A 27,138-nucleotide genomic window follows, 5' to 3' on the forward strand; every position below is an offset into this window, starting at 1 on the left:
CCCATTTTATATATTTTTGTAGACGTCAGAGGAGAACATTATTATTCAAAACTGTTCTTAACACAACGATTCTAAATGAAAAATTCCTCTCTTTAACAGCTAATTGCTCTTTGAAGTCTGATAAATCGTTTGTGCGACATGTTTCCCACATTTCCGGTCCTTATGCTCTATCTTGACTAAGGTTTACCATACGATCGAAAAAAAAACGGCGTCAAAGACGGCTGGGGAATGGCAATCGATGATAATTTTGGCAAGGTCAATCTCTAGACGTCGTTTATTAACAATTGACATAAAACTTGTCAGAATTAACACTGATTATAAGCTTAAATAAGGATAGAACAGCATATTCTCCAGATAAAAATAAGTAAAATAGTTCTTATAAATTTATCTCCTTAAAATACTTCGTTTTGGTGATACATGCAGAGTGTAGAAGTTTGCTGCCCATGTGAGATAACGACGCTGCTGGATGATAACGATAAAGGCAGTGCAAGTTTTGTGACAACGCTTATTTCAAGTTGAATTTAAATACTTAAAAACGAGACGAGTTAACCAAGACTGGAAAATTATTTCGGGAGCGTTAGGCAACAAAGTGAAAATTGCGTAAATCCCACTCCAGTTCAATTTCAATGAGCTTTTAGAAAATTATTCTGTATGAATTTTTTACACTCCACCCATATGAATTGTTCAGATGATTTGGATGTTCTTCTCACAATTAAAGGCGGCAAAATAATTTGTCTTCAATAAAAAAAAATTGAATTAACCAGCCGATGCAAAGCTGTTACGCTTCGTAATTATGATTATAGAAATGAAACGTTAGTTATACAGAATGCATTTTCCTACTATACCCTATACGTGGGTATACGTAAACAATGCACTTAAAATTCATAGCTGTGACATCTGCATATCATTTTCCAAAACAACAGACACTTTAGATAAAGACATTCACATTTCAAGACATTTTCACCACGACTACAGGTGTTTGCTAAATTTAAATTTGCTGAATTGATGTCACAATTGGAGTTCCAACACCAGCAAGAAATAACCTCTCTACCGTCTTATCCAAGTACTACATGTTCATCGCATGTTGGTAATGCTAGTGCTTGCGGTACACCTGTCTTCCCCGTGTTCGTCTTCATATTTACAGTCTTATTCTCCACACGACCAGGGTACTAGTTCTGAAAATATTGCAAACTAAGTTCCCGAAAATAGTAATTCACTTCAAGCTATGAATGTTGATACGCCATAATAATTGGAATACTCCAGCGTTATCCAATTGGATAACTCCAGTGTTATCCAATTTCCAGGCGTCTACAACTCTCAGTCGAGACAGTTCAATGAAGTAATCTCTCTTGGCAACAGTGACGTACGTGAAGAAATAAGTTCTTCCCCACGAAATCCTAATACGGGCCCCCATGCTTTTTTGGTGAGCCAAGGTCCTCCAAGTGCCGGCAACACCCCCTGGCGCGAGTTTGCGGAGATGACCGCTACATCAACGCTTGCAAGCTACCACATATGGAGAATGCCGGTACATCAGCAACGAATCGTTCTTATGTGAATTTCAGTCCACAACAATAAAAAGGTGTGTAGAACTGACGAAATAAATGTATGTAAAAATATTGTATTGTATATTATTTCTTACCTTAGAACAATACATACTCAAGCGTTCCTCTGGGGTTATAGGAATATAGCTTAGCTCTAGGCATATAGCTTCACGATAGTTGATGGTGTCCTTTTTGCGTATGTCTTCTGCAATAAAACTTAATATTTTATCAAAGCAATTCGTCATCATCCTGAAATAAACGTAGAATCTCTTCTCATCTGCACGCCACTGTGGCATTAAAGTATGATATTCACCATGCTCTTTACGACGTTTATTGATATCATGAACCCATTTCCTTTTTCTTTTCTTGCTAAAATGAGATGTTTTATAAATTAAAAAATTTAACACTATAATAATAATATACTTACCTATTTTCTTCCTTTTCAGCTATCGCCAAGAGTAAAAGAGCTTCTTCTTCGTCGGAGGAACTCATTGTAGCCCACTCACGTTGAAAATCCTAAGTTCAATAACCGACGTCACGAATTAAAATCGTGTTTTGGTGTAGCCACTCAAGTTTCGCTGCCGCACCGCTACCGATTTTCTTCCGTTGCGGAACTATCGCCACGGAAAGTTCCGCCGGCCTGAGGGATCCTTAAGCCGGCTACGGACGATGAGCGATAATATAATATATTGTATATTGTAGCTCACATATTTTAAAAATATCGCTTTGCATTAAAAACTGCAGGTCGCCGCGCATTGATCCTATAATATATATTAGCCTGGAACCCAGACGAAAAAGTAAGGTACGGTGAAATTTTTTTTGCGGTTTTAGGTCACTAAGTAGGTCTATTTTAAGAATCCGATTGATTCCACTCTGTCACACTTGAGCTTTTTGAGAAATTCAAGATAGCGCCCAAAAATGTCTGCAAAAAATTCAAAAATTAAATTTTTTAAAAATATGGGCATGTAGCATGTGAGACTTACACTTACTGTGTGAGATTTGTAAGTTACCGGGACAATTTTTTTCCGTAGGACATTGCGTAAAAACAAATATCCATGGGTGAAAAATTCGCCGGTTATAAGTGAGGTCAGGTCAGTGCTTTCTTCAAAGAATGGCGCCAAATTCGGCGGCGAATGAACATTTTGTGGTGCTTTTTAAAACAATTTATTGAAAGTTAGTTGTTGTTGTAATCAAAAATTACCATGCCTTGTTAACAAGTCCTTGTTGTGTGCCTGGGTACAAATCCAATTATAAAACTAAACAGGAGAACCAGCGGTATCTGTTTTTACCTTTCCAAAGGATGAAAACCTTAAAGCCCAATGGCTTAGGAATATTCCTAGGGAGGCATGGTCACCCTCAAAATATTCTGTGGTTTGTTATAAGCATTTTGTAGAATGTGACATTATTAGGGAGGAGGATATTCGCTTGCCAGATAGATCAATGCAAAAGGTACCTACTAAAACTAGACTAAGTTAAATACAGTGTTGTTAATTTGAGTAGGGCTGTGAAATTACATTTGATTAAATAGTTGTGTAAAACGCATGCGGCTTTAACCATTTCATCAACTAGTTCAAGGCGGCACTCAAAGGGTCTTCTAAGTATTCTAAATCGAGCCGCCAATATGCCGAAGGCATTTTCTACTACTCTGCGTCCTCTGCATAACCGATAATTAAACACTCTTCTAGACTCCGATAACCTCGATCGCGGATATGCACGCAGTAAATTGTTCATCAACGGAAACGTTTCATCCTCTACCAAAAAGGTATAGCATTTCTACTCTGGCCTGGATATAGATGCTCACCATGTGGCAAGTTCAAGCTTCCATTTTTGAGTTTTTTTCCAAATACACTATCGTTTAAAATACCACTGTCACCAATATAAACAAATTTTCGGTTTGAATCAGCAACTGCGAACAAAACAATAGAAAATGTTTTCTTGTAATTAAAAAAATTAGATCCAAACTTAGGAGATGCTTTAATAGCAACATGTTTGCCGTCAATGATCGCCGAGGCAATGATCAAACTGGCAGTTGTCCTTAAAATCTTATGCAATTTTTTTCCAATCACTAGTGGTAGGCTCTGCAAGAACCCGATGTCTAAGGTGAGTCCACAATGCATCACAGACCTCTTCTACAATTTCTGAAACTGTTCTCTCCCCCATAACTATAAGCCATTGATCTGAATGTGTCCGCTGTAGCTAGACACCTAGAAAAAAATATATAATTGTTTATTTTATTTCAGTTAAAGAATACAAATGTATGTGGAAGAAACTTCGAGATGGTCAAACTTTGAATAAAAAAAACTACAACAGGGCAAGCAGCAAGTAGTGACAATAGAGTCTGGAAATAGGATAAACAAATGGAATTTATACTACCACATTTAACAAATCGAAGGAGAGACACCAACGCTTCGTCCGCTACTCAAGATATAGAAACAGATACTAATGAAACTGTTGACACTCTTGGAACTACACAGACAGAAGAAAATTTTGAAGTGGCAACAAATAATGAATCGCAGGAAACAACCAATTATAATACACCGCGACCTAAAAGAAAAATTGATAAAATCACTGAATATTTTGAACAAGAACAAAAAAGGAGAATTCTAAGATCGAATGAAAGAAACTTGTTTAGAAAAGAATTAGTTAGTCAAGAAAGAAATGTGAAGCCAAAGGAGGACACAGTATTAACCCTAGAACCACAAGGTGGGGTCGCCGGCGACCCTGACACATATATTTTTAGACCTGCGCGCTGCTGTTTTGGAACTGCAGAGTCGCGCTTCTGTCTACCTTCAGTACTGATTGATGCTCGAGAGCGTATGTGTGCGTTTTTAAATTAGGCCACTTTTAGTTGAATTTGCACGTGTTTTTCAGATTTTGACCCCACCTTGTGATTATCGCAACAAGTTTTGTGTAAGTAAGTTTTTTTAGTATTATTCTTAAATTGGCTTATCGAGTTTTTTTTTGTTAATTAGAATATCAATATGGATCCAAACAAACGTTCTCTAACTAAAGAAGAACTGTGGAAAGCTCTCTGTGAAAGTTATAGTGATATAGAAGCAAACTGTCTAGATGTAAGTTGCAGTGAAGATGAAGACAATTTATTACCGAACGATCATATTGAAGACTAATTTGATCCAAGAGAATCGCAAAATGAGGCTCATGGAGATGATGTCGATAATTATTATCAAAACGCTATGGAACTGGATGTCCAACAAACCGACCGCGACCTTCCGAAGTTATTGGGCAAAAATAATGATGTTTGGTTCGGTCAACCTTTGATTTCCTTTGATCCCAAACTAAACCAAGTGGAGAAGAGCTTCAAAAAAGAATATTGTCCTTCATCTACCTGGTCCAAAGAGAGAAGCTAAAACTAAAAATAGTATCAAAGAATTTTGGCACCTTTTTTTCCTGAAGAACTTATTGTAATAATTTTAGTTAATACAAATAAAGAAATTGAGGTTCGTAAAGCAAAATTTACCGCTGATCAATATTACACACGAGAAACAGACACAACTGAGCTTCTCGCGTTGTTTGGATTACTCTAGTTTGCTGGTGTTTTGAAAAACGCCCATCTTTCTTTAACAGATATGTGGTCTGAAAAATTCGGTGTTCCGATTTTTATATGTACCATGTCAAAAAACCGCTTCGAATTTTTAATAAATTGTTTACGTTTCGATGATAAAACCACTCGTCCAGAGCGTAAAGCTCTAAATAAATTTGCTCCAATAAGAGAAATATGGGACATATTTATTCGAGGTTGTCAGAATAATTATACTCCTTCAGAGTATTTTAACTATAGATGAGCAACTGCTGAGCTTCAGAGGAAAATGCCCCAAAATGTATATTTCAAGCAAGCCTGACAAGTATGGTATGAAAGTGATAATGATGTGCGATGCCAAAACGACGTACATGTGCTCTGCTGTGCCCTATATTGGAAAAGAGCAGTGAGATCCGCAGAATGAGTCAATTCCAACGTAATATGTATTGAAACTGACGGAAAATATTCAGATCGCAATATAACCATGGACAATTGGTTTTCCTCGTGTGAATTAGCTGAAAAACTACTGGAAAAGGGTTTAACGATGGTTGGAACCCTTCGCAAAAATAAAAGAGAAATACACCTCAATATCTGGAAACGAAGCGTTCCCAAATTCCCTCATCAGCCTTTGCATTTACTCAAAAGGTGACCCTTGTTTCACATGTCCCAAAACGAAACAAATGCGTTGTCCTAATAAGTTCCATGCATTCTCACGATGATGTTGACTAAGCTACGAGTAAACCGGAAATAAACTTGTTCTATAATAGTACAAAAGGAGGTGTTGATATTTTCGATCAGCTTTGCCATTCAAAGACAGTTGCTAGAAAGACAAGAAGATGGCCACTAAGATATTTTTATGGGAGCAATAAATGCAATGGTTTTATATAAACACAAACATTTTAATGAAACATTTTCCCGATCTACATTTATAAAGTCTTTAGCTGATTTACTAGTAAAGAATCACATGACACAAAGAGCAGCTAATCCCAGGCTTCCGAAAAAGTTAAGGCAATCTATTCAAAATTACTTTGGATATCCAGACGAACAACGACCGGTAGCAAATATTCAGAAAGGGCCTCGCCGATGTGTTTTCTGTCCACGAAAACGCGATAGAAAAGGGCGTCATGTTTGTGTTCATTGTGTCAAAAATCAGTTCAAATTGTTCAAAATTGTTCAAAAATCAGTTCAGCATTTGTGAAGACTGTAAATAGTAAACTAATACCCGTTTGTATTTTAGTTTTCTTTTTTTTAAATATGTGTTAGTTTGTGAAGGATACTACAAAAAATTAAACTTTTTTTTTTCATCAACCCTGTATACTTTTGTCTTTTTGTTTTAGTTCTCATCTATATTTTATGTTACAAAATAAATGAACTTAACATATTTAGCTTAAAAATTGTTACCACCTTGTTTTTTCTTTACGAAATAATATACAATAAAATGGGTCGCCCGCGAGCCCACCTTGTGGAATTTTTTCTTTTTTTTCGCCTTGTGGTTCTAGGGTTAAAGAAGTTTTTTGATAGTATGTACGCCTATACTAACGATTTGACATTAAATTTCACAGTGATGACGCCATCCGTCTGGTTCCTGGAATTCGGTATAAAAGTGACTTATTAAATTTCAGAGGTGATGACGTCATCCATCTGGCGTCACGGTGATGACGTCATACCTCTGGCGCCAAAATTCTTAGAATTCGGTGTCTGGACCGGAAATCGCTGTCTAGCCAAAGTAAGGCAATGCCTACTGGAGGCCGATGAAGCTTATGAAAGAAAAAAAGAAGATAAAAATACCTCTCTAAATGCCCCTGCTATGAAAGTTTTGGTATTTGACCTACAGCAAGTCCTGCCGATTCCATTACTTACTTCTGGAGATGTATTTTATAAGAAACAATTTTTTAGTATACAACCTAACTGCATGATTGTACGACAGGAAAATCTAATCACTATATGTGGGATGAGTCTATAGCCAAAAAAGGATCAATAGAAATTGCGTCTTGCATCGACAATATTCTTATGAATATGAATCCAGATATTGAGACAATTGTCTTATATTCAGATACATGTGGGGGGCAAAATAAAAATTCCAACTTTATCGCAATGTTACTGTACGTTCTCAAAACACATCCCACATTAAAAACAATAGATCACAAGTTTTTGGTTGCTGGGCATACACATATGGAGTGTGTTTCGGATCATGCACTTATTGAAAGAAAAAGTAAACGCAGTCCGTTTCCAATTTACCACCCTAGAGACTGGCAGCACCTTGTCAGAATCGCGAGCACGCAAAAAAATAAATTCGAAGTTAATGCCATGACGCAGTCAGATTTTTTGATTTTACAGACCTCTTTAAGAAATTTCTTCAAAAAAAATTAAATAAATATTGATCACGAGCAGTTCAATTTTAGACATATTAGATGGCTGCGGTTTTCAAAAAATGAACAATTTGGTAACTTTCGCTATAAAGAGTCATTGGATCCAAATCTACCATTCAAAAAGATGAGTTATCAAAAGAAGAAGAAAACTGCTTTTCCTCCCGACTATAAAATTCCTTTACCCTATACAACCCTCTTACCCATTTCAGAGGTAAAAAACAAAAGCTTCTGTCTTTAACCCTATATCTGGTACTGTTGCTCACAGGCAACATTGCCTGAGAGCACTAGTTTATTCATCTTCCGCTGTGTTTAACGCTTTACGGTCAATGTAGCCTGGAATTCAATTAATAATCTATTTGGAAGTCTCCCGCTCTGTCAAACGTTAAATCACGTCTTCTCCTCTTTTTTTTTCTTCCCGTTATGGCGTTAGCACATGAATATAGATCGACTTTTGAAATCGATTCTTTCCCATCTCTAGTCTTAAGTGTCATCTGTCATATTATGACTTTTCAATTTCAACTGTCAAGAGTGTCAAGTGTCAAGTCAAGAGTGTCAAGACCGTCAAGCACTGTCAAGAGTGTCGAGCAAACTTGTTTTTGTTTTGTTTATCATTATTTAGTCGTTTTGTTTGGTTAATTTCGAATTTAAATTTTCATGTATATGTTACCAATTATCAACTATGGAAAGGTAGGTGTTTGTGTCCAAAATCTTTGTATATTGCTAGTGTAATTAAAATAAATAATTCTAGATTTCTACAAAAACGACGAAGTAAACATGAAACAGACAGCAATGATAGTGATGAAGATTGAAATATTGGAAATAAACCACCAAGAAAAAAAATGAAAAAAGCATACGAACAAAAATTTCTTCCAAAATGGAAAAATCAATTTAACTGGATAAAGGAGTCAAATAGAATGGCGTTTTGCCAAAACCATAAAATTGGAGAGTGGTACATACACACCTTAAACGGCACGAAAAATCTGGTGCACACTTAAAGAGAATAGAAACTACCAAGAAGCAACCATCCGTTGATACATTTTTAAAAAATGATGAAAGGGCAGATTTGGGGAAAAATTAAAAAGGCTGAACTTATAGCCGTTTCTTTCTTGATAGAGCACAACCTACCATTATCCCTTCTTGACCACTTCACAAAACTCCACAAACAAATGTTTCCGGATTCAAAAATTGCCAAAAATGTGGCATGTGGCAGAACAAAAGGCAATAGGATTGTTTTGAATGAGTTTAAAAAGGAAAGTGATGATATGTTGGTAGAAGACTTAAAAAATACTCGTTCTCATTGATTGTCGATGAGACAACTGATGTTTCCACTGCAAAAGGGACTTTGCAGTGGAAACATCAATTATTGTTGCTAGATATTGTAAAAATTACTGCAGGGTGACTCATCGGTTTGGTTTGGTTTGGTGGAGTTGGCACCAAAACTGAAAGAATTAAGTCCTTCCTTATTTTTGATGGGATGTGTTTGCCACAGCTTCAAACTTCTAAAGCAACTGAAAAACTTCGCGATCCATCGAAGAATTTGTACGCGATATTTCAAATTATTTCAGCAATAGTGCTAAAAGAGTTGAAGCCTTTGAAGAATTCCAAGAATTCACCCAGACTGCTAGGCATAGACTTAAGATTGTGCACCACCCGTTGGCTGTCCATGCAAATGGTGATCAACAGAATATTGGAACAATGGAGTGCATTGAAGTTATTCTTTGTGGCTGAAGTAGCCAAAGAAAATAGTCTTCACAAAGCAAGGGCAATTCTAGATGCACTTAATAATCCCATATATGAAATTTATTTAAATTTTTATCATTTATTTTGAAATTAACATATGACATGAATCCTGACAAAAAGGACGGTAAATTTAGGTAAGGTTAAAAGTTCATACTTATCAAAGGATATTTGTAATGAAGTACTCACTGTATTGGCAAATCGGGTAATTGAGGAAATTATCAGACAAATTAAAACAAATAAATATTTTTCAATCAGTGTAGATTCAACAGCTGATATGTCATCAAAATCAACTTACAGTGATTTTAAGATATTGTAATAGTAGGACTTCCCGTATAACGGTTTGTAGGATTTTATAACATTGGACATGGGCACAAGAACTTGAACAATGTGTAATGGATATGTTAAAGTCTTTTAATTTAGACATTCAAAACTACAGAGGCCAGTCTTATGACAACGCTAGCAATATGAGTGGTAGATATTCTGGTTTGCAAGCGCCGTATTAAGACATATAATGATTTAGCCCTCTATATCCCATTCTCTCAATTTAGTTGTCCAAAATGCGGCAGATCGCTGCTTGGAAGCAACATCTTTCTTTATGCTAGTACAAGCTCTTTATACATCTTTTTCGGTCTCAACACACAGATGGAATTTGTTGTCTTGTGCAATAAGAGATTCATTAGAATAAGGGTCTGAGAAAATACTGGTGCCAAAAAGAGTTAATACAACACGTTGGTCTTCTCGTTTTGATGCCATAAAGGCGCTAAAAAGTAGTTACGTTCAATAAAAACTTGTTTGAATAATATAGCAACGGATGCCAATGGGAAAAATATGGTAAGAGTCGAAGCAAGTTCTTTATGGAAAAAACTTAATTTTTTGGAAAATGGGATAATCTTATCATTTTGGTTAGATATTTTTCAAAGGGCAAACGAGGTTAATAAAGCAGAACAAAAAGAAAGCACGGATCTGACAACTACTGCCCACCTTTTCTCATCTTTAGCAGAATATTTGGATTTTGTACCTAATCGCTTTGACCATTATGAGGGCTTGGGAATGTCGTTGACAGAAAACGAAACTTATGTTGAAAGGCGAAATATCAAACGAAAATTGCAATTGGGAGAAAAAAACAGATGTAAATTTGAGCCAGAGAGATAAAATCCGCACGCAATGTTTTTTTTTAATAATAGATAATCTGAAATCCGAAATCATTCGTCAGTCTGAAAGCTATCAATCTTGTTCAAAAACACTGGAATTTCTATTTAAACTTAAATTCATAGAAGATGAAAATATTACTTTATTCGCTAATAAACTAAAGGAAAAGTACAGTTCAGATTTGGACGAATATTTTCCTCAAGAATGTATTCATCTAAAAATACTGTTAAATTCCTTATTAGAAATTAAACTAGAATCTCCATTGGATTTGCTTCAAGCATTGTATGAAAATAAATTAATATCTTCGTTTCCCAACATCAATATTTGTCTGCGTATTTTTTTCTCTATAATGGTCACAAATAAATGCACGTGGTGAACGATCCTTTCCACTCTTAAGAGAGTTAAAACTTACCTGCGAAACTCAATAGCCCAAGAAAATTTGAATTCTTTGGCAATTGTGTCCATTACTAAAGACATACTGGATGAAATAGATACAAATTGTATAATAGAAAAGTTTGATTTATTAAAAGCAAGAAAATTATATTTCAAATGACTGACTTGATTATATTATTATTTTTTAGTTCAAATTATTTTTTACGTTCCTTCTAAACCAAAGATAGAATTTATTTTAATTTTTGTTAAAGCATTGTTTTATATTTTATTTACAAGTGTATCGCTTTTTCCGGTGACAATGCTAATGTAAACTTTGGAGGTCTCGCAAGACGAAAACAGAAAAATGTTTTAAGCACCATGAAGCAAGACTTAAATTTAGATATAGTTGGTGTAGGTTGTCCAGCCCATATTCTTCATAATTGTATACAGCATGGAGCTGATTCACTGCAGTGTGATGTGGACTACATCATCAGAATATTTAACTACTATTCAATCTACACGGTAAGAACGGAATCATTAGAAGAATTTTGCGACTTTGTTGAAATATCCTATCAACCACTTTTATATCATAGCAAAACAAGATGGCTATCCATGTTTCCAGTCATTGAACGGGTTTTTAGACTCTATCCGGCCATGCCAAGAAAATTTTTTGAGAGTGAATTTTCAGAAATGTATTTGTGGTTGTTACATTCAACTATGCACATTTTCCATGTAAACGTTGTGTTGCGTACTAAAACGCTGATTTTTGTGTGTGGTTTTATTAATAATATATTTAACAATATACAACTAATTACGTAAATAAGTAAAATGAAATGATGCGCCCTGTCTGACAGTAGAGGCGAATGTAATGGCCGCTAGTGATATAAACGAAATATCTACCCGTTACAAAGTAACAGGTATTTAACTAATACCCGAAGTAACTGTTCTCTAATACTCAAAATACCTGCTCCTAAATACCCGTTTTGTACATATGCAACACAAAATACTAAAATACCTACATCGATTGGTAGTTTCACAATAGGTTGCAGAAGGTTAGTCTGTGGTAGTTTGTTACTTCGATATTGTAGGTGCTTTAATTTGGGTATTTCCCCCATAACAAATTACTAATCGGTGTAACGGTATAATATCCAATCTCGGTTCATTAGTTTTATTTTCTTTTTGAGATTGATCTACCTTTCTAGACGATTAGAAATCCCGAAAATTAGCAAAATTACTTCGTCTATATCTGATATCTGATTAATAATGGACTCACAAAAAAGAAGTGCCATTTGGATTTATTTTTCTTCCGTTGCTAATGAAAAAGCAAAATGCAATTTATGCAAAAACATTTATTCTTTTCGTGGAAGTGTTACGAATTTGCGTAAACACATAAAAAGTAAACATCCGACTATGATGGTGGATGATGAACCAAAAATGAAAAGGCAATCACTGGCAGTGGAACAGGAACAACGACAACTATCAGTAGACGATCAACCTGGTAAGTTAGTTATTCTATGCTGGTAAGTATTAGTAGGTATATGTATGATAATAAAAGTATTACTTATTAGAGCCATTAGACACAGAGTTACAAAATTATTTATTATTTGCAAATTGCAATTTGTTTTCAAAAATGTATGAAAAGTTTGAATAAAATAAGCTATCTTATATTTTACAAGAAATTGCGCATAAATCAGCGCAAGCTGCGCAGATGCACATGATAATTTAATTTTGGAAAATTTAAGTGATTGTAATAAACATAACCTTAATTGTTTGAAATTTGCCAATTTTTTATCAATCATTCCTTTTTCTGAAAATTATTAGAATTGCATTATGTTTTTTTCGTGATACAATAATAATAAAAAAATTATTGTATCATGTTTTTCTGTTTTCCCTATTATCTATTCTAACATAACCTTAATATTTGTCAGCTGTTCTCGTTTAAATTTCAAGATTGTCAAATCGGAAAGAAACTATGGACCTTATGCCGTTTTACAATAATTTTGACAAAAGTTTTAAAAATAATAAAATTAAAAAAAATGTTTGCAATACGTGGACACACTTAGTAGTATTTTTATGCATCCAAATTAGATCACAAATAAGATCGAAACGTTTTTTCCTGCAATAACTGTGCCTATATCACTTTTAAAAAATGTAAATAACAAATTGTTTTAGGACCCTCCTCTGCAACGACTGTAGAAGAGGCGATCACGATGGTCGCATCAACATCCAGAAAAAGTGAACTACCTGTACGTTTGGCATCTAAAAGACAAACAAGTCTAAAGGGATTCATTTCAAGGCCAATTCCATTGACCCGTCAAAAAAAAATTAACGATCTAATACTAAACATGATTATAACGGATTTACAGCCCTTTTCGATAGTATCAGATCGTGGATTTCGAAAGCTACTAAATGAGTTGGAACCATCATATTTAATACCTAGCAGACCCACTTTTAGTAAATCCCTTATGCCTGCCAGGTATGAGGAAAAAAGTGAAAAATTAAAAAATCTCCTTAAAACAGCTGACCATGTTATGGTAAGTACTGACAGCTGGACTTCTATTAACATGGAAAGTTACACCGCGATTACAGCACATTTCATAAATAGTGATTGGCACTCTCAAGGGTGTCTACTTTCATGTTTTAGCTATAGTGATCGTCATACAGCAGAAAACATAGCTAAAGAATTAAAAAGAGTTACTAATGAATGGGATATTTCCGAAAAAATATACGCCATTAGTACTGACAACGCGGCAAACATTGTAGCAGCAACCAAATTGACCGGATGGGTTCACATACCATGTTTAGCGCATACGATAAACTTGATTGTTAAAGACGCCTTAGTAACTATAGAAGAATTAATAACAAAAGTAAAAAAAAATGTGGAATATTTTCATAGGAGTTCCCAGGCGACAGCTAAACTAATGGCAACTCAAAAACAACTAAAACCTGATGAAATTCCTTTAAAACTAATCAATGATGTGGCAACACGGTGGAACTCCACATTCTACATGTGTGAGAGAATAGTTAAGCTATCAGAACCTTTAGCTGCAACAGTTGGTCTTTTGTTAAACCCGATTATTCTCCCAACAGAAGAAGAATGGGTGACTTTGAAAGAGATTTGTCTTGTTTTAAAACCTTTCGAAGCAGTAACAGTTGAATTGAGTGCAGAGAAACAAGTTACCCTTTCAAAAGTTATACTTCTGGTAAAGGGTTTACACTCATCGTTGGGAAAGACAAGAATGACAATAATGAGTGAAGTAGGGAAAAATTTAATAAATTCTCTACTCGCTTCTATAACTGTTCGCTTTGGGAATCCAGAAAACAATCTAATAATGGGCAAAGCTTCTTTCCTAGATCCTAGGTTCAAAACAAAAGCATTTGATTCCGAAGACTCTTTAAAGCGAGTTAAAAATAATATCCAGGATGAAGTAGTTGCTTTGATAAAAAAGAACTTACAAAACAATAATGTAACTGAAATGTCCACAAATACGGAAATTTTAGAAAATAATGATGATGACATAATTTGGCAAGATTTTGATCATTGTGTAAAAACATCTTTACATATTACAAGTCCAGTAGCGATCGCTATAGCTGAAATAAAAATGTATTCAGAAGAGGCAAATCTTGACAGAAAAAAAGACCCTCTTATTTGGTGGTCTGAGAGACAGAGAGTGTATCCCTGGTTATCTCAATTAGCCAAAAAATATCTTTGTATCTGCGCTACATCTGTTCCATGCGAACGGATATTTTCAAAAGCTGGCCAAATAGTCACCGAACGGAGAAATAGGTTAAAATCAAAAAATGTAGAAAAACTAATATTTTTACATTGTAATAACGACTTATAGACTTAAAATTACTAGAGTTTAGTTTTATCTAGGTATGTTAATTTTGTTACTCTGCCTTAAATTTATTAATTTAGTTTCATGTTTTTAATATTTGTGTTAACTATATTCTATTGTTGTTATGTTTCCGTTATGTACCTACCCATGTATGATACCATGTATTATTTTTGTAACCAATATATTAAAAGTAACCGTTTCAGGAAGAAAACATTAAATCCATTATCAAGATCAAGTACCAAGTACCTATACCTAATAATGTCAAATATACCCTATCCTTTATATACCCGTTCGATATACCTTTTCCTTTTAACAGTTTTAATCATGTCATGAAATGAAACGCAAACGTCGCAAACTGATATTTATGAAATATTTATTTTCGTATATCGTTTATCGTTATTGTGCATATAATACTTACCCATGATATACCATACTTGTACTGCGAATCGACAAAGAGAAGTAGCAGTAGCAGTTAAGTAACGGGTATTAAGTAGCAGGTACTGATAATAAAAGTAACTACTCGGAACAGGTATTAAAGAGTAGCAGTAATTTACATCACTATAGTTAAGCTCTTAAATTCTAAGTAAAAAGGTGATGCTTTGGAAATGTTTTCATAAAAATACAAAATTTTCCATAGCAAAAAAGTTACAGCGATGTGTTAAAAATGCACATTTTTGAAAAACACCCCGTAACTCCGAAACGGTAACAGATATCGATGTGCGGTTTTTACCATCATGTTTTTGATAAAAATTGAACTCCATCAGGCACCGATATGACTTTTCGTCTATCTCCTATAGAAAACGTGTGTTTCCCTTTAAAAGCGTCCAATTTGAGCCACCCTGTACATCATTAATGTCCTTGACCTTCCAAAGTTTTATAATTAGGTTTAAATTTACAAATTTGTTATAGGTGAGTGGTACTCTTAATGATGTATCCTACATTTAAGCACCTTTGACACAGAAACTAGACTGCCGTGGAAATAAAATCTGCTTTATCTCTACCTACTCTACTGTCTCATTATTATATAAACTTTTTTCTTAAAGTTTGTAATTAAAATTTTGCATTTTTTGTTTTAATGAGGTACATAATATAAGGATAATATTAAATATAACTACAATTTTCAAAAATGTAAAAAATCTAATTCAATATTATTTCTTTTAAATGTTTTTTTTATAATTTTATTAATGTATCATTATTATTTTTTAATTCTTGTAGGTATAAATAAACTAATATTCCCATATAAAAAGCTAATGTTAATTAAATTTCTGCATATTAGTCCCCATAATAAAAATATTAATAATGTCCCAAATACAGGGTCCGGCAATAGTGCGTCGGGCATCTGTAGCTCCTAGAATAAAAACTTAAAGGAATTTTGTTTAAGTGCAGACCCTAAAGTATGTACCAGGTTGTATTTCAGGAAAACTGTTTAGCTTCTATAAAGTGGCTCAAAAAGTGTGAGTGGACCTGGATGATTTTTTAAATTGAACACCTGTATATTGCATTTTGACTCGCACAGATCTTTTAACATAACTGAGATATCTGCAGTTAAAAATTTTGATTCTTGATCGACTTTGGGTATTCTTTTATTCAAAGGTGAACTGAAATTAAGCATTATCAAAAACAAATTTATTGAAGTCGAATATCTTTAAGTTTTTTAATTTAAATTCAATGCTATGATTGATATTTTTTTATTAGAAGCACAATAACAACGAAGAGATATACAGGGTTGTTCACCACATACGACACCTTAAAATTTTTACTGCAATTTCATAAAATATTTCAATTGAAAATATTTCAAAAACGGTAAGATTTAAGTGTGATAAACCTTAATTAAATTTACCTTTATTTCAATTGTAAAATCCAAAAATAGAATAATATACATGGTGTTCCATTTTAAAAAAATACAACTATATTATTTTTTACTTATTTGGGACACTCTTACACTTCACTTACACTACACTTCAACGAACCCAAAACTTACAATTTGTAAAAATCTAATCGTTTAGCTACAATACTCCGTGTCGTATGTGGTGAACAACCCTGTATAAGATAAGATGTAACAAATAAATCAAATACGTTCTTACTCTTGTATGTTCCTAATATAAATACAAGATTATTAACTCTATTAACTATAGAAGACTGAAGATATATGGATAGCCAAGAGTAGAACAGATCTATCTAGCTTTTTGACATAAATATTCTTAACTAAATTTAACACTAGATAAACTTACCTTATAATGTTATTATTAACTTCAACAGTTTTATTGCCTAAACGTTTCTCTAAACGGGTTTTCCCATAACTGTTCTTGTTACCGTATTTCTCCAGAAACAATTTGGTTATATATTTTCTTAGCAGGATATTGATTTTCTTTCTAGTATCTTCAGGCGATTGATCTTTAAGCAGATTCTGATTTTTCAGTTGAAGTTCTTCATATTTGTTTGGATCAAGTACCAAAACATTAGGAGACCTTGTAGTTGTTGAACTATAAATATTAGATATACCGGATGAGTCTCAAAAGTGGCTCACCCCTATAACTTTTTTATTTTTTTAGTTAAAAAAACGAGACTTGCTATGTTAGTATATGACAAAAATTAGGACTGATTGACGTATTCAATTGTTTTCGGTCACTTCCTGTTTCACCGGAAATGACTACAACTTTTGATTTTTAAATGGCACCCTCGAGATTTTTATACTTTATTCGATAGAAAATGTCACTCTGAATAGAATGACATATCGTATGTCAACTTTTGACATTTTCGCATATGGTTTATTTGAAATTATATCTTGCGGTTCGTAACGAAAATTTGACTTGAAATACCAAGTGTGTGGTATCAAATTATTCGTAAAAAAATGCTTTTTCTGAATATGCTAATGAGGCACCCTTGTTCCATTTGAAAAAATTGAGATATATGATTAAAAATACGATTTCAGCATTTTCTAACTGGCCAGGACAAGGCACTAAAAACATTAGACCATCAAATATATTTTTCCACGGCTCCTCGATGAAGAATTAGTGTTTTTAACATAGCCATGGGACTCTAGATTGAATTTTAAAATACAATTTTTTATTAAGCGAGAATGTCAAAAGTTGACATATGATATGACATTCTATTCAGAATGTCATTTTTTATCGAATAAAGTAAAAAAATAAAGAGGGTGCCATTTAAAAATCAAAAGTTGTAGTAATTTCCGGTGAAACAGGAAGTGACCAAAAACAATTGAATACACCAATCAATCCTAATTTCTGTCCTATACTAACATACCAAATCTCGTTTTTTTATCTGAAAAAATAAAAAAGTTATAGGGGTGAGCCACTTTTGAGACGATATATCAAAGAACTTATTACGACTCCAAATTGTTTTTGATTTATACAGGGTGAGTCAACGATAGAGAACAGTTCATTATTTAGTTTCTTTTCAAAACTGTTCCAGTGCTAATTTTTCAGACGTATTGTGGTCCTTTTCTAATCCCTAGGTAGCACGATTGCGTCCTAGTTGCAAAAACGTTACACACACAGGTATAAACAGGTATACCTGGGCATACAAAGCTTTGAGCATTAAGCTGAACATCGGTAAAACTAAAATCATTTGCACTCCCCCGGAAAATCATAGCAATGCTATAAAAATCGGAGAACTATTGGAATATGTAGCGGAATTCAAATATCTTGGCAGTTTGATTTCGGAAATATCGACTCTGAAATTCAGCACAGAATTAGCAACGCCTCAAGAGCATTCTGGGAATTAAAAGACAGAGTTTTCTACAATTTATATATTTTTCATGAATATGTATGTATATTATATATTTTTCATGGGATATTTTTCACGAAAACTTAAAGGGGATAAGCTTGCAGAATCAATGGGAGAAAGCAGCGCACAGTAGAATGCAATGGAGAAGAACTGTAAACTCAGTTAACGATGACCACCAAAAAAAGGCAACAAAGTAATGAGATTTTTGAATGTTCGGAGTGCGGAAGAGAGATAACATCATGTATCGGGCTCTTCAGTCACAGAAAAGCTCATGAAAGAAAACGCCTTTGGTAACCATCTTCTGATGCGTGTCAAATACTCGTCACCTTGTAATGACAGTACTAGTAGTAGTAGATCAGGGGATCTTTAGGTAGGCTTAAGGTGTACGCGCACTGAATCGGTACCAGTCCGGCGAAGGCGGTGACTCGACTATCGTAGATAGGTAGAGGTAGGAATCTGGCCTCTACAGGCCGAAATGTTTTAGTGGACGCCGGCGCCGTCTATATGTACGATGGTCGCAGTCGCTTTTGCTGGTCGGTCCGATCCGATGCAGTGCGCGCGGAGCCTTAAGGTTGTCGCCCACTAGACCGCGGCGCGACGCGGCGCGGCGCCATGTGGAAATTTCTTCTGTCTGCTTGCCATGTATTTAAATGGACCAACGCACATTAGAGCGCGCAGCGCAGAAGCGCGCCGCGGGATTTCCGTCAAGAAGTCGGAAGACTTCTCTAAACCGAATTCAAATTCGAAATGCACCAGTATACACAAATGCACAGTGCGTGATCAGCACGTGCCAGCGGCGAAATCTATCCCTGATTGGCCGGCCAGCCATGAAAATAGTTGGGGTGGCGGTTGAGATTTTTTACAGGGTTGGCTTGCATAGCGCGTATAAGGAATACTCTTTGATAGTCCACCGCGTGCGGAATATTGAGATTATATTGCTTGTCCGAATTTATTATTTTAGCGGACTATTTATTTTTTTATTATATTATTATTTAAAATCGTTTTTTGTTGCCTTTCGCGGTCTGTTATTTATTTGTTCTTGTTTATTATTATATTTTTTCTATTATTTCAATATTTGTTGATCGCTTCGTACAAGTTACAATTAGAGAAAATAATATTTATGTTTAAATAAAATATTTGTACATATAAGTACATACGTATTACAAAAACTCAAAAGTTAGATATTTTATATTATTTATTTATTTATTATTATATTTATATTTTTGTAAATGTTAATAAAATTATACATTTTATAAATCTAATGTTAATAAAATGTTTGAAAATAATTAAAAAAGTTTTTATTTGAATAGTTTTAATATATCCGGCTTTTTAAAAAAAATGTCGTTAGACTTTAAAACGGATAATACAGCAAGTTAAAAGTGTTTTTTTAGTAAACTAAAATGTATTAAATTATGTTATAATTTAACTGGTCTTTTAAATGTAAAAAATGTTTACATCATTGCACTTTTTGCAAATAGTATTATAGAAACAAATACCTATTTAAACCGATATTCAGATATTGCTGTCAATAATGGAAATAAAAAAATCAGTAGTACCAAATAAAAAGATAATTATTTTAAAGAACAAATTAATCCCTTTTAAAAAACACTAAATTTGTTAAAATCGGTCGTGCCAAAGAGTAATATAATATTTTAATATGCCCGCCCCCTACCCCTACCCATCACTTTATTTCACTAGTTTTATGTAGTTTGATAACAATTAAATAATATAAATTTCCATCATAAATCATAAACAATAAAAAAAATCATAAAAATATACATAATAATTTTATAATTTGAAATACCCGACCTTAGTGCGGCCCTGGTTATATTACTACAGCGTTCCTGTTCACGTGCTTGCCTCATGTCTCTGTTTACGTTTGGTGCAGCTCGGGGTTGAATATACTTTAGCAACTTTTTTCCGTCTCCCGCGTTTCGGCGCGTTGCAGTGTGCGTACTCAGATGGAAAATAATTTTGCATTCCAGTCTTTTCAGTTGGCTTTTTGACTAGGAACTAGTGATATGTATCAACGGCAGAATTGTATTTTTAAAGGTAAATTAGGCAAATCGATTTTCATAAAGGAATATGATATTTTTTTTAGTCTTCCCTCACTAGAGACAGATGGACGAAATGCCTTTCTATCAAAGATTTAATATAATTGAGGGGTGTAGAGGAGCAAAAGGCTGGCAATCTCCACTTTTAACAAAGTGACAAGCTCCAATTTTTAAATTCTAATTACCTAAATATATAAAAAGATCAGGGTTTTTGACCACATAACTAATATACACATCAGAATAAATAAGAATTATCAAAATATTAGTAATTTGTCTCTTTCTGAAAAAATATGATGAGTAGATATACCTCGGTGTTTTTCTTCTAAAACCCCTCAATTGAGGAGTGCGTAAAATGTTTTCTTTATATTTTGTAATACTGAAAAAATGATCTTGTCTTTTATTAAATCTGAAAAAAAGATGGTAAAATTCTCCAAACTTCTTTTTTTTTGCCTAATCGTATGAGTCAAAAATACAATTCCTCACCATTGATTCCTCTTCCTAGTCATTAGAAGAGCACAAAAATACGCTTTCGTCCAAACTTATTTCCCTCATTGCTTTAAAACTAAACTACAGTAAGTAAAAACACTTCTAGACTATAACTAAATACGTTGCCGCGTTTCTGCGCTGCGCGCTATAATGTGGGCGCAGTCCCTACTGCAGCCGGAAAAGATCTCTTGGCGCCGCGCCGCGCTCGCGTTGCGGTCTAGTGGGCGACAACCTTTAAGCTCCGCGCGCACTGAAGGGGTATCAGCGGGAGCGAGCGGCGCGACCGACACGACCGGTCGGAAAGTCGATTGTAGCCGCGCACTTGAGTCGCTCCATCAACGGTCGAGAGTACGTCACCAGCATAAATTTGAGCATAGACGAGGAGAAGTTTATTCAAATTTAGTCAAATTCATTCGGCATTTCAACAAATTATAAAGTATTATTACTATTTATATTTTATGCTTTATGATGGAAATTAATATTATTTAGATCTTAACCAAATAGACATTAATATATTTAGATCTTAACAAACCACATAAAATTAGTGAAATAGAGTGGAATATGGGGATAAAATATACTACATGACTCTTAGCTTGACCGATTTTAACAAATTTGGTATCATTCAAAAGGGTTTAATTTGTTCTTTAAAACTTCTATTTTTAGTTTTTTAATCTAAATAAGAGTCATTACAAACATTTATATATAGCTTTTATTTTAAGTTTTTAAAATCTTTGTTCTAAGTCAGTAGTAAATAAAACGAAACTTGTGTTTACATTTTGTTTAATGATTGACGTTTCGACCAATTTTAATTCGGTCTTCTTCAGAATCTATAATATCTAAAATTTTCTACGTTTGTGGTAAGAAAAAATTATATATTAAACACATTGTTAGTGATAAAATTGTATTGTATATTATAGATTCTGAAGAAGACCGAACTAAAATTGGTCGAAACGTCAATCTTAAACAAAATGTAAACACAAGTTTCGTTTTATTCACTACTGACTTAAAACCAAGATTTTAAAAACTTAAAATATAATAAAAAAGTCAAAGAAAATTGAAAAAAGAACATAATAAATAGTTTTTATAGTCCCGTATTATCGAAAAAGAACGGCATCAGCGATGGCCATGAAATGGAGGTCGGTGCCATTTTATATGTAAATTTATATAGGAAATGTCATCAATCGTCATTTCCCATCCAACTGGACGTCGATTTATCCTATCATACGGTAGATAGGTATATGTACAAATATTTTATTCAAACATAAATATTATTTTCTCTATTTGTATCTTGTACGGAGCGATCAACATACTAACATAGGATGACTATTTATCAGCTGTTATTACTAACGTCAAAACAAACCAAAAATTAAATAATATGATAAGTTTTTTGACTATATTTAAATTCGATTTTCATAATAATGTGAGATAATCAAAACGAGATGAGAAATAAATGGGTTTAATCGGAAGGTTTTCTAATTCAGTTATTGAATAAGTTATCTAATGTAGTAAACAATATAGGTTACGTGCTTGTAAGAAATTTTTATAAAAAATCGCATATTAAGTATGATATATAAAAACAGTCGCTCGGCGTAGACTATTCGTCCCCCTCCCATGCATTCTCTGATTTCGCCTGATGGCGCGAGTACCGCCGATAGCTCGAAGCGCATCGCACCGAGCGCACCGATCTAATGCGGTGCGCGGGCTTACATTTATTTCAACGTAAACTGGAAATTACCTGCCGCTCGCTCGCGCCGATACCCCTTCAGTGCGCGCGGAGCTTTACGTGGAAAGATTAAAAATCTTTCGTCTCCTAAAGAAAGACATAGAATGAACTTTAATCCTTCGTTGACACACCCTGTACAAATAAATAAAATATTATACCTGGTGATCGAATAAAAATCTTATTGTGCATTAACTATTTAAAATACTGTACCTACCTGTCTTCATTAACTGTTAGTGGTAAGTTTTGGGGAATATAATTGTCATTTGGAACACTTATTGTATACTGATATTTATTATCAGCAAATGATGGTTTTAGGATCTTATTGTTATCATTTACAGAAGAGTAGTAATTATTGTAGTAGTCTTTATCAAGCAGATCTTTTGTATTTTCCTCATTTTTATCATAGTAAGAAGTTGTTTTGGTTATAAAAGGTGGTACACCTTTATTTTTTGAGTAATAATAAACATATTCTGTAAAAGAAATGATTAAAACATTCTAAACAAACTAAACTATCCAAATTAATTTTTGCATGTGTTTGATAACATTTTTCTTTAAATTTCGTTAACAAGAATGATAGGGGTAGTTTATTTCAACCCCTTCCACTCATTTAAAAAAGTGATAAAAATACCAGAAAGTGTGTTTTCATAACAGTAATGCATCCATAAAATTTTATTAGTCTATCTCTTTTTGTTTTCAAGATAAAAAATAAAAACATTATTTTTCCGCCATCTTTGTACCGCGATATCTCCCTAATGGTTCACTTTTGACCCAACGTTTATGAAGCAAACTACCCTTTATTTTGAACAAGGAATCGCCCCCTGAAGTTTTTCGCATTTGTTTTGAAACACCCTGTATATAGCTTTTATTTTAAGTTTTTAAAATGTTTGTTTTAAGTCAGTAGTAAATAAAACGAAACTTGTGTTTACATTTTGTTTAATGATTGGCGTTTCGACCTTTTTTAATTCGGTCTTCTTCAGAATCTATAATATACGTATAGATAATTTTCTACGTTTGTGGTAAGAAAAAATTATATATTAAACACATTGTTAGTGATAAAATTGTATTGTATATTATAGATTCTAAAAAAGACCGAATTAAAATTAGTCGAAACGTCAATCATTAAACAAAATGTAAACACAAGTTTCGTTTTATTCACTACTGACTTAAAACCAAGATTTTAAAAACTTTAAATATAATAAAAAAGTCAAAAAAAATTGAAAAAAGAAAAAATATAAATAGTTTTTATAGTACCGTATTATCGAAAAGGAACGGCATCAGCGATGACCATAAAATGAAGGTTGGTGCTATTTTATATGTAAATTTATATAGGAAATGTCATCAATCGTCATTTTCCATCCAACTGGACGCCGTTTTTTCTATCATATGGTAGATATATGTACAAATATTTTATTCAAACATAAATATTATTTTCTCTATTTGTACCTTTTACGGAGCGATCAACATAGTAACATAGGATGACTATTTATCAGCTGTTGTTACTAACGTCAAAACAAACCAAAAATTAAATAATATGATAAGTTTTTTGACGATATTAAAATTCGATTTTCAAAATAATGCGAGATAATCAAAACGAGATGAGAAATAAATGGGTTTAATCGGATGTAGTAAACAATAGAGGTTACGTGCTTGTAAGAAATTTTTATAAGAAACCGCATATTAAGTATGATATGGTCTCGTACACTTTCGATAAATAATTCATCGGACATGTTTAATGTAAAACCGCTCCACTAAAAACAGTCGCTCGGCGTAGACTATTCGCTCTCTCCCATGCATTCTCTGATTTCGCCTGATGGCGCGAGTACCGCCGATAGCTCGAAGCGCACCGAGCGCACCAATCTAATGCAATGCGCGGGCTTACATTTATTTCAACGTAAACTGAAAATTACGTGTCGCTCGCTCTCGCCGATACCTATTCAGTGCGCGCGGAGCTTAATACGTCGCCGTCGGTACTTTACAAAGCACCCGAACTATCCCGAGCGGCTAATGTGTCGGAGAATTCCGAATATGCGACCCGGGCCCCCCTAAAATCTATAAATTGGCTCAAATATTAGGCTTTTGGGTTAAAAATGGCGTCCTAAAAAGCATATTCTACGTTACTTTGGGCCCCCGTTTATTTTGGGCCCCTTTAAAATAAATTCCTGTATGCGCCCTTGGTGCCAGCCAACCAAGGGATAGAAGAAAATGAAAAAGCAAACGATCTAGCTAGAAAAGTAGTGAACACTCCACTAACTGTACCAGAATCGTTCTGCCTCCCAAGTGGAAACCAACTTAAAGCGGAACTCAAGAACCTGGAAGACTCCATCGGTTACTTGGAATACTAATCAAATAAAATCAAGCCATTTTTAAATCATCTATCAATATTTAGTTCAATATTATTTAAAATAAAATGAAATTAATAATACATTATTAAAAATAAAATGAAATTAATAATACATCTATATATATAAATCTGACTGTCCTGACTGATACTGACTCATCAACGCCCAGACCAAACCCTTGACCCTAGAAAGCTGAAATTTTGCACAGGGGTTCCTTTTATGATGTTTACGTAAGATAAGAAAGGATTTTTAAAAATTCATCCCCTAAGGGGGTAAAAAGGGGTGGAATATTACAATATTTTTATTTAAAAACGGTCAAGTTTCCGAAAAACGCTGAAACACGTATATTTTATTTTCTTTTTTACATATTTTCAGATTTTTAAAATGTATACAGGGTGTTTCGAAAAATCTGGTCATTGATTAATCACGATCCTGCTTAAAGCGCTTGACGTAAAAGCTGATTTTTGGAAAACGGATTGACTTTAGGGTGTAGAGGTTCGATAAGAAGGGATTTTTCGAAACTCGAATTCTAAGGGGTGAAACCGCCCCTCAAATTTTACAATATTTTATATTTAAAAAAAGGTCAAGTTTCCGAAAAAAAACGCTTAAACACGTATATTTTATTTTCTTTTTACATATTTTAAGATTTTTTGAAACTGTATACAGGGTGTTTCGAAAAATCTGGTCATTGATTAATCACGATCCTGCTTGGCGCAAAAGCGCTTGGCGTAAAAGGCTGATTTTTGGAAAACGGATTGATTTTAGGGTGTAGAGGTTCGATAAGAAGGATTTTTGAAACTCGAATTCTAAGGGGTGAAACCACCCCTCAAATGTTAGAATGTTTTTTATTTAAAAAATGGTCAAGTTTCCGAAAAAACGCTTAAACACGTATATTTTATTTTCTTTTTTTACATATTTTAAGATTTTTTTAAAATGTATACAGGGTGTTTCGAAAAATTGATTAATTGGTCATTGATTAATCACGATCCTGCTTAAAGCGCTTGACGTAAAAAGCTGATTTTTGGAAAACGGATTGACTTTAGGGTGTAGAGGTTCGATAAGAAGGGATTTTTCGAAACTCGAATTCTAAGGGGGTGAAACCACCCCTCAAATATTAGAATATTTTTTATTTAAAAACCGGTGAGTTTTTCGGAAAAACTCTTAAACATGTATATTTTATTTTGTTGTTTTACATATTTTAAGGTTTTTTAAAAATTTATACAGGGTGTTTCATAAAATATAACCATTGAGTAATCACGATTCTACAACTGCTTGACGTTTAAAGCTGATTTTTGGCAAACGGATTGACTGTGGGGTGTAGAGGTTCGATAAAGAGGGGGTTTTCGAATTTCAAATTCCAAGCGGGTGAAAACGACCCACAAATATTACAATATTTGTTTATAAATACGGCGAGCCTTTCGGGAAAACACTTGGACACGCATAATTGATTTTGTTTTTTTACATATTTTGAAATTTTTTAAAAAATCATACAGGGTGTTCCAAAAAGTTGGGTAATTGATTAATCACGATTCTGCTTAATCTGCTTGACGTAAAAAGCTTATTTTTGGCAAACGGATTTTTCGAAAGTCAAATTCCAACGAGATGAAACTACCCCTCAAATATTATACCAAGTTATATAATAATATCGCCATATTGTTTTTTCTCATGCTGACATAAATGTAAGAAAATTTTATCTTAGTTTGTATGTTAATGGAAATTCTTGCTTTGCTTGATCATCACCATTACAAATGATTAATCCGACGCGAACGAAGTCGCGGGTACACACTAGTTATTAATAAATATTTTCTTTTGCAGGAGAAATTAATCCTCCATTCCCTGTTATGCACATGATACCGAAGCCAGAAATGCCGCCAAACGATGCTAGATATAATTGTCCATTATATAAAACCTCCGCCCGAGCTGGTGTTTTATCAACCACTGGTCACAGCACTAATTTTATTATTGCTGTCTTGTTGCCTAATGTTCAGACGCAAAGTTTCTGGGTTTTGAGAGGCACCGCTCTTCTTACCCAAACTATTGATTAATAAATTTTATCCAGTATTACTTTGTTTTACTATTATTTTCTTTATTGAAATATCAAAATTAAATAAATTTATGGAATTACTTAGAAAATATTTTATTTTAAAGGTTTCAAAAAATATTTCATAGAATATCAATTTATAATAACTTTTGACCATATTGTAATCGCAAAACATTTTCCGATGCACGTCATCAATCATA

At 33.7% G+C, this 27,138-nt stretch overlaps 1 protein-coding gene across 1 annotated transcript; it reads left to right on the top strand.

Annotated features, from left to right (window-relative positions):
- The first annotated feature begins 12,288 nt into the window (after positions 1–12,288).
- Positions 12,289–15,082, top strand: LOC115887824 (zinc finger BED domain-containing protein 1-like). The gene has a single exon (XM_030907337.1). The coding sequence runs from the start codon at positions 12,920–12,922 to the stop codon at positions 14,552–14,554; it is 1,635 nt and encodes a 544-aa protein (XP_030763197.1). The 5' UTR covers positions 12,289–12,919; the 3' UTR covers positions 14,555–15,082.
- Positions 15,083–27,138: the final 12,056 nt, after the last annotated feature.

This window comes from Sitophilus oryzae, unplaced genomic scaffold (genome assembly GCF_002938485.1).
Source record: "Sitophilus oryzae breed Bouriz unplaced genomic scaffold, Soryzae_2.0 scaffold_637_pilon_pilon, whole genome shotgun sequence".
Taxonomy (NCBI): Eukaryota; Metazoa; Arthropoda; class Insecta; order Coleoptera; family Curculionidae; genus Sitophilus; species Sitophilus oryzae.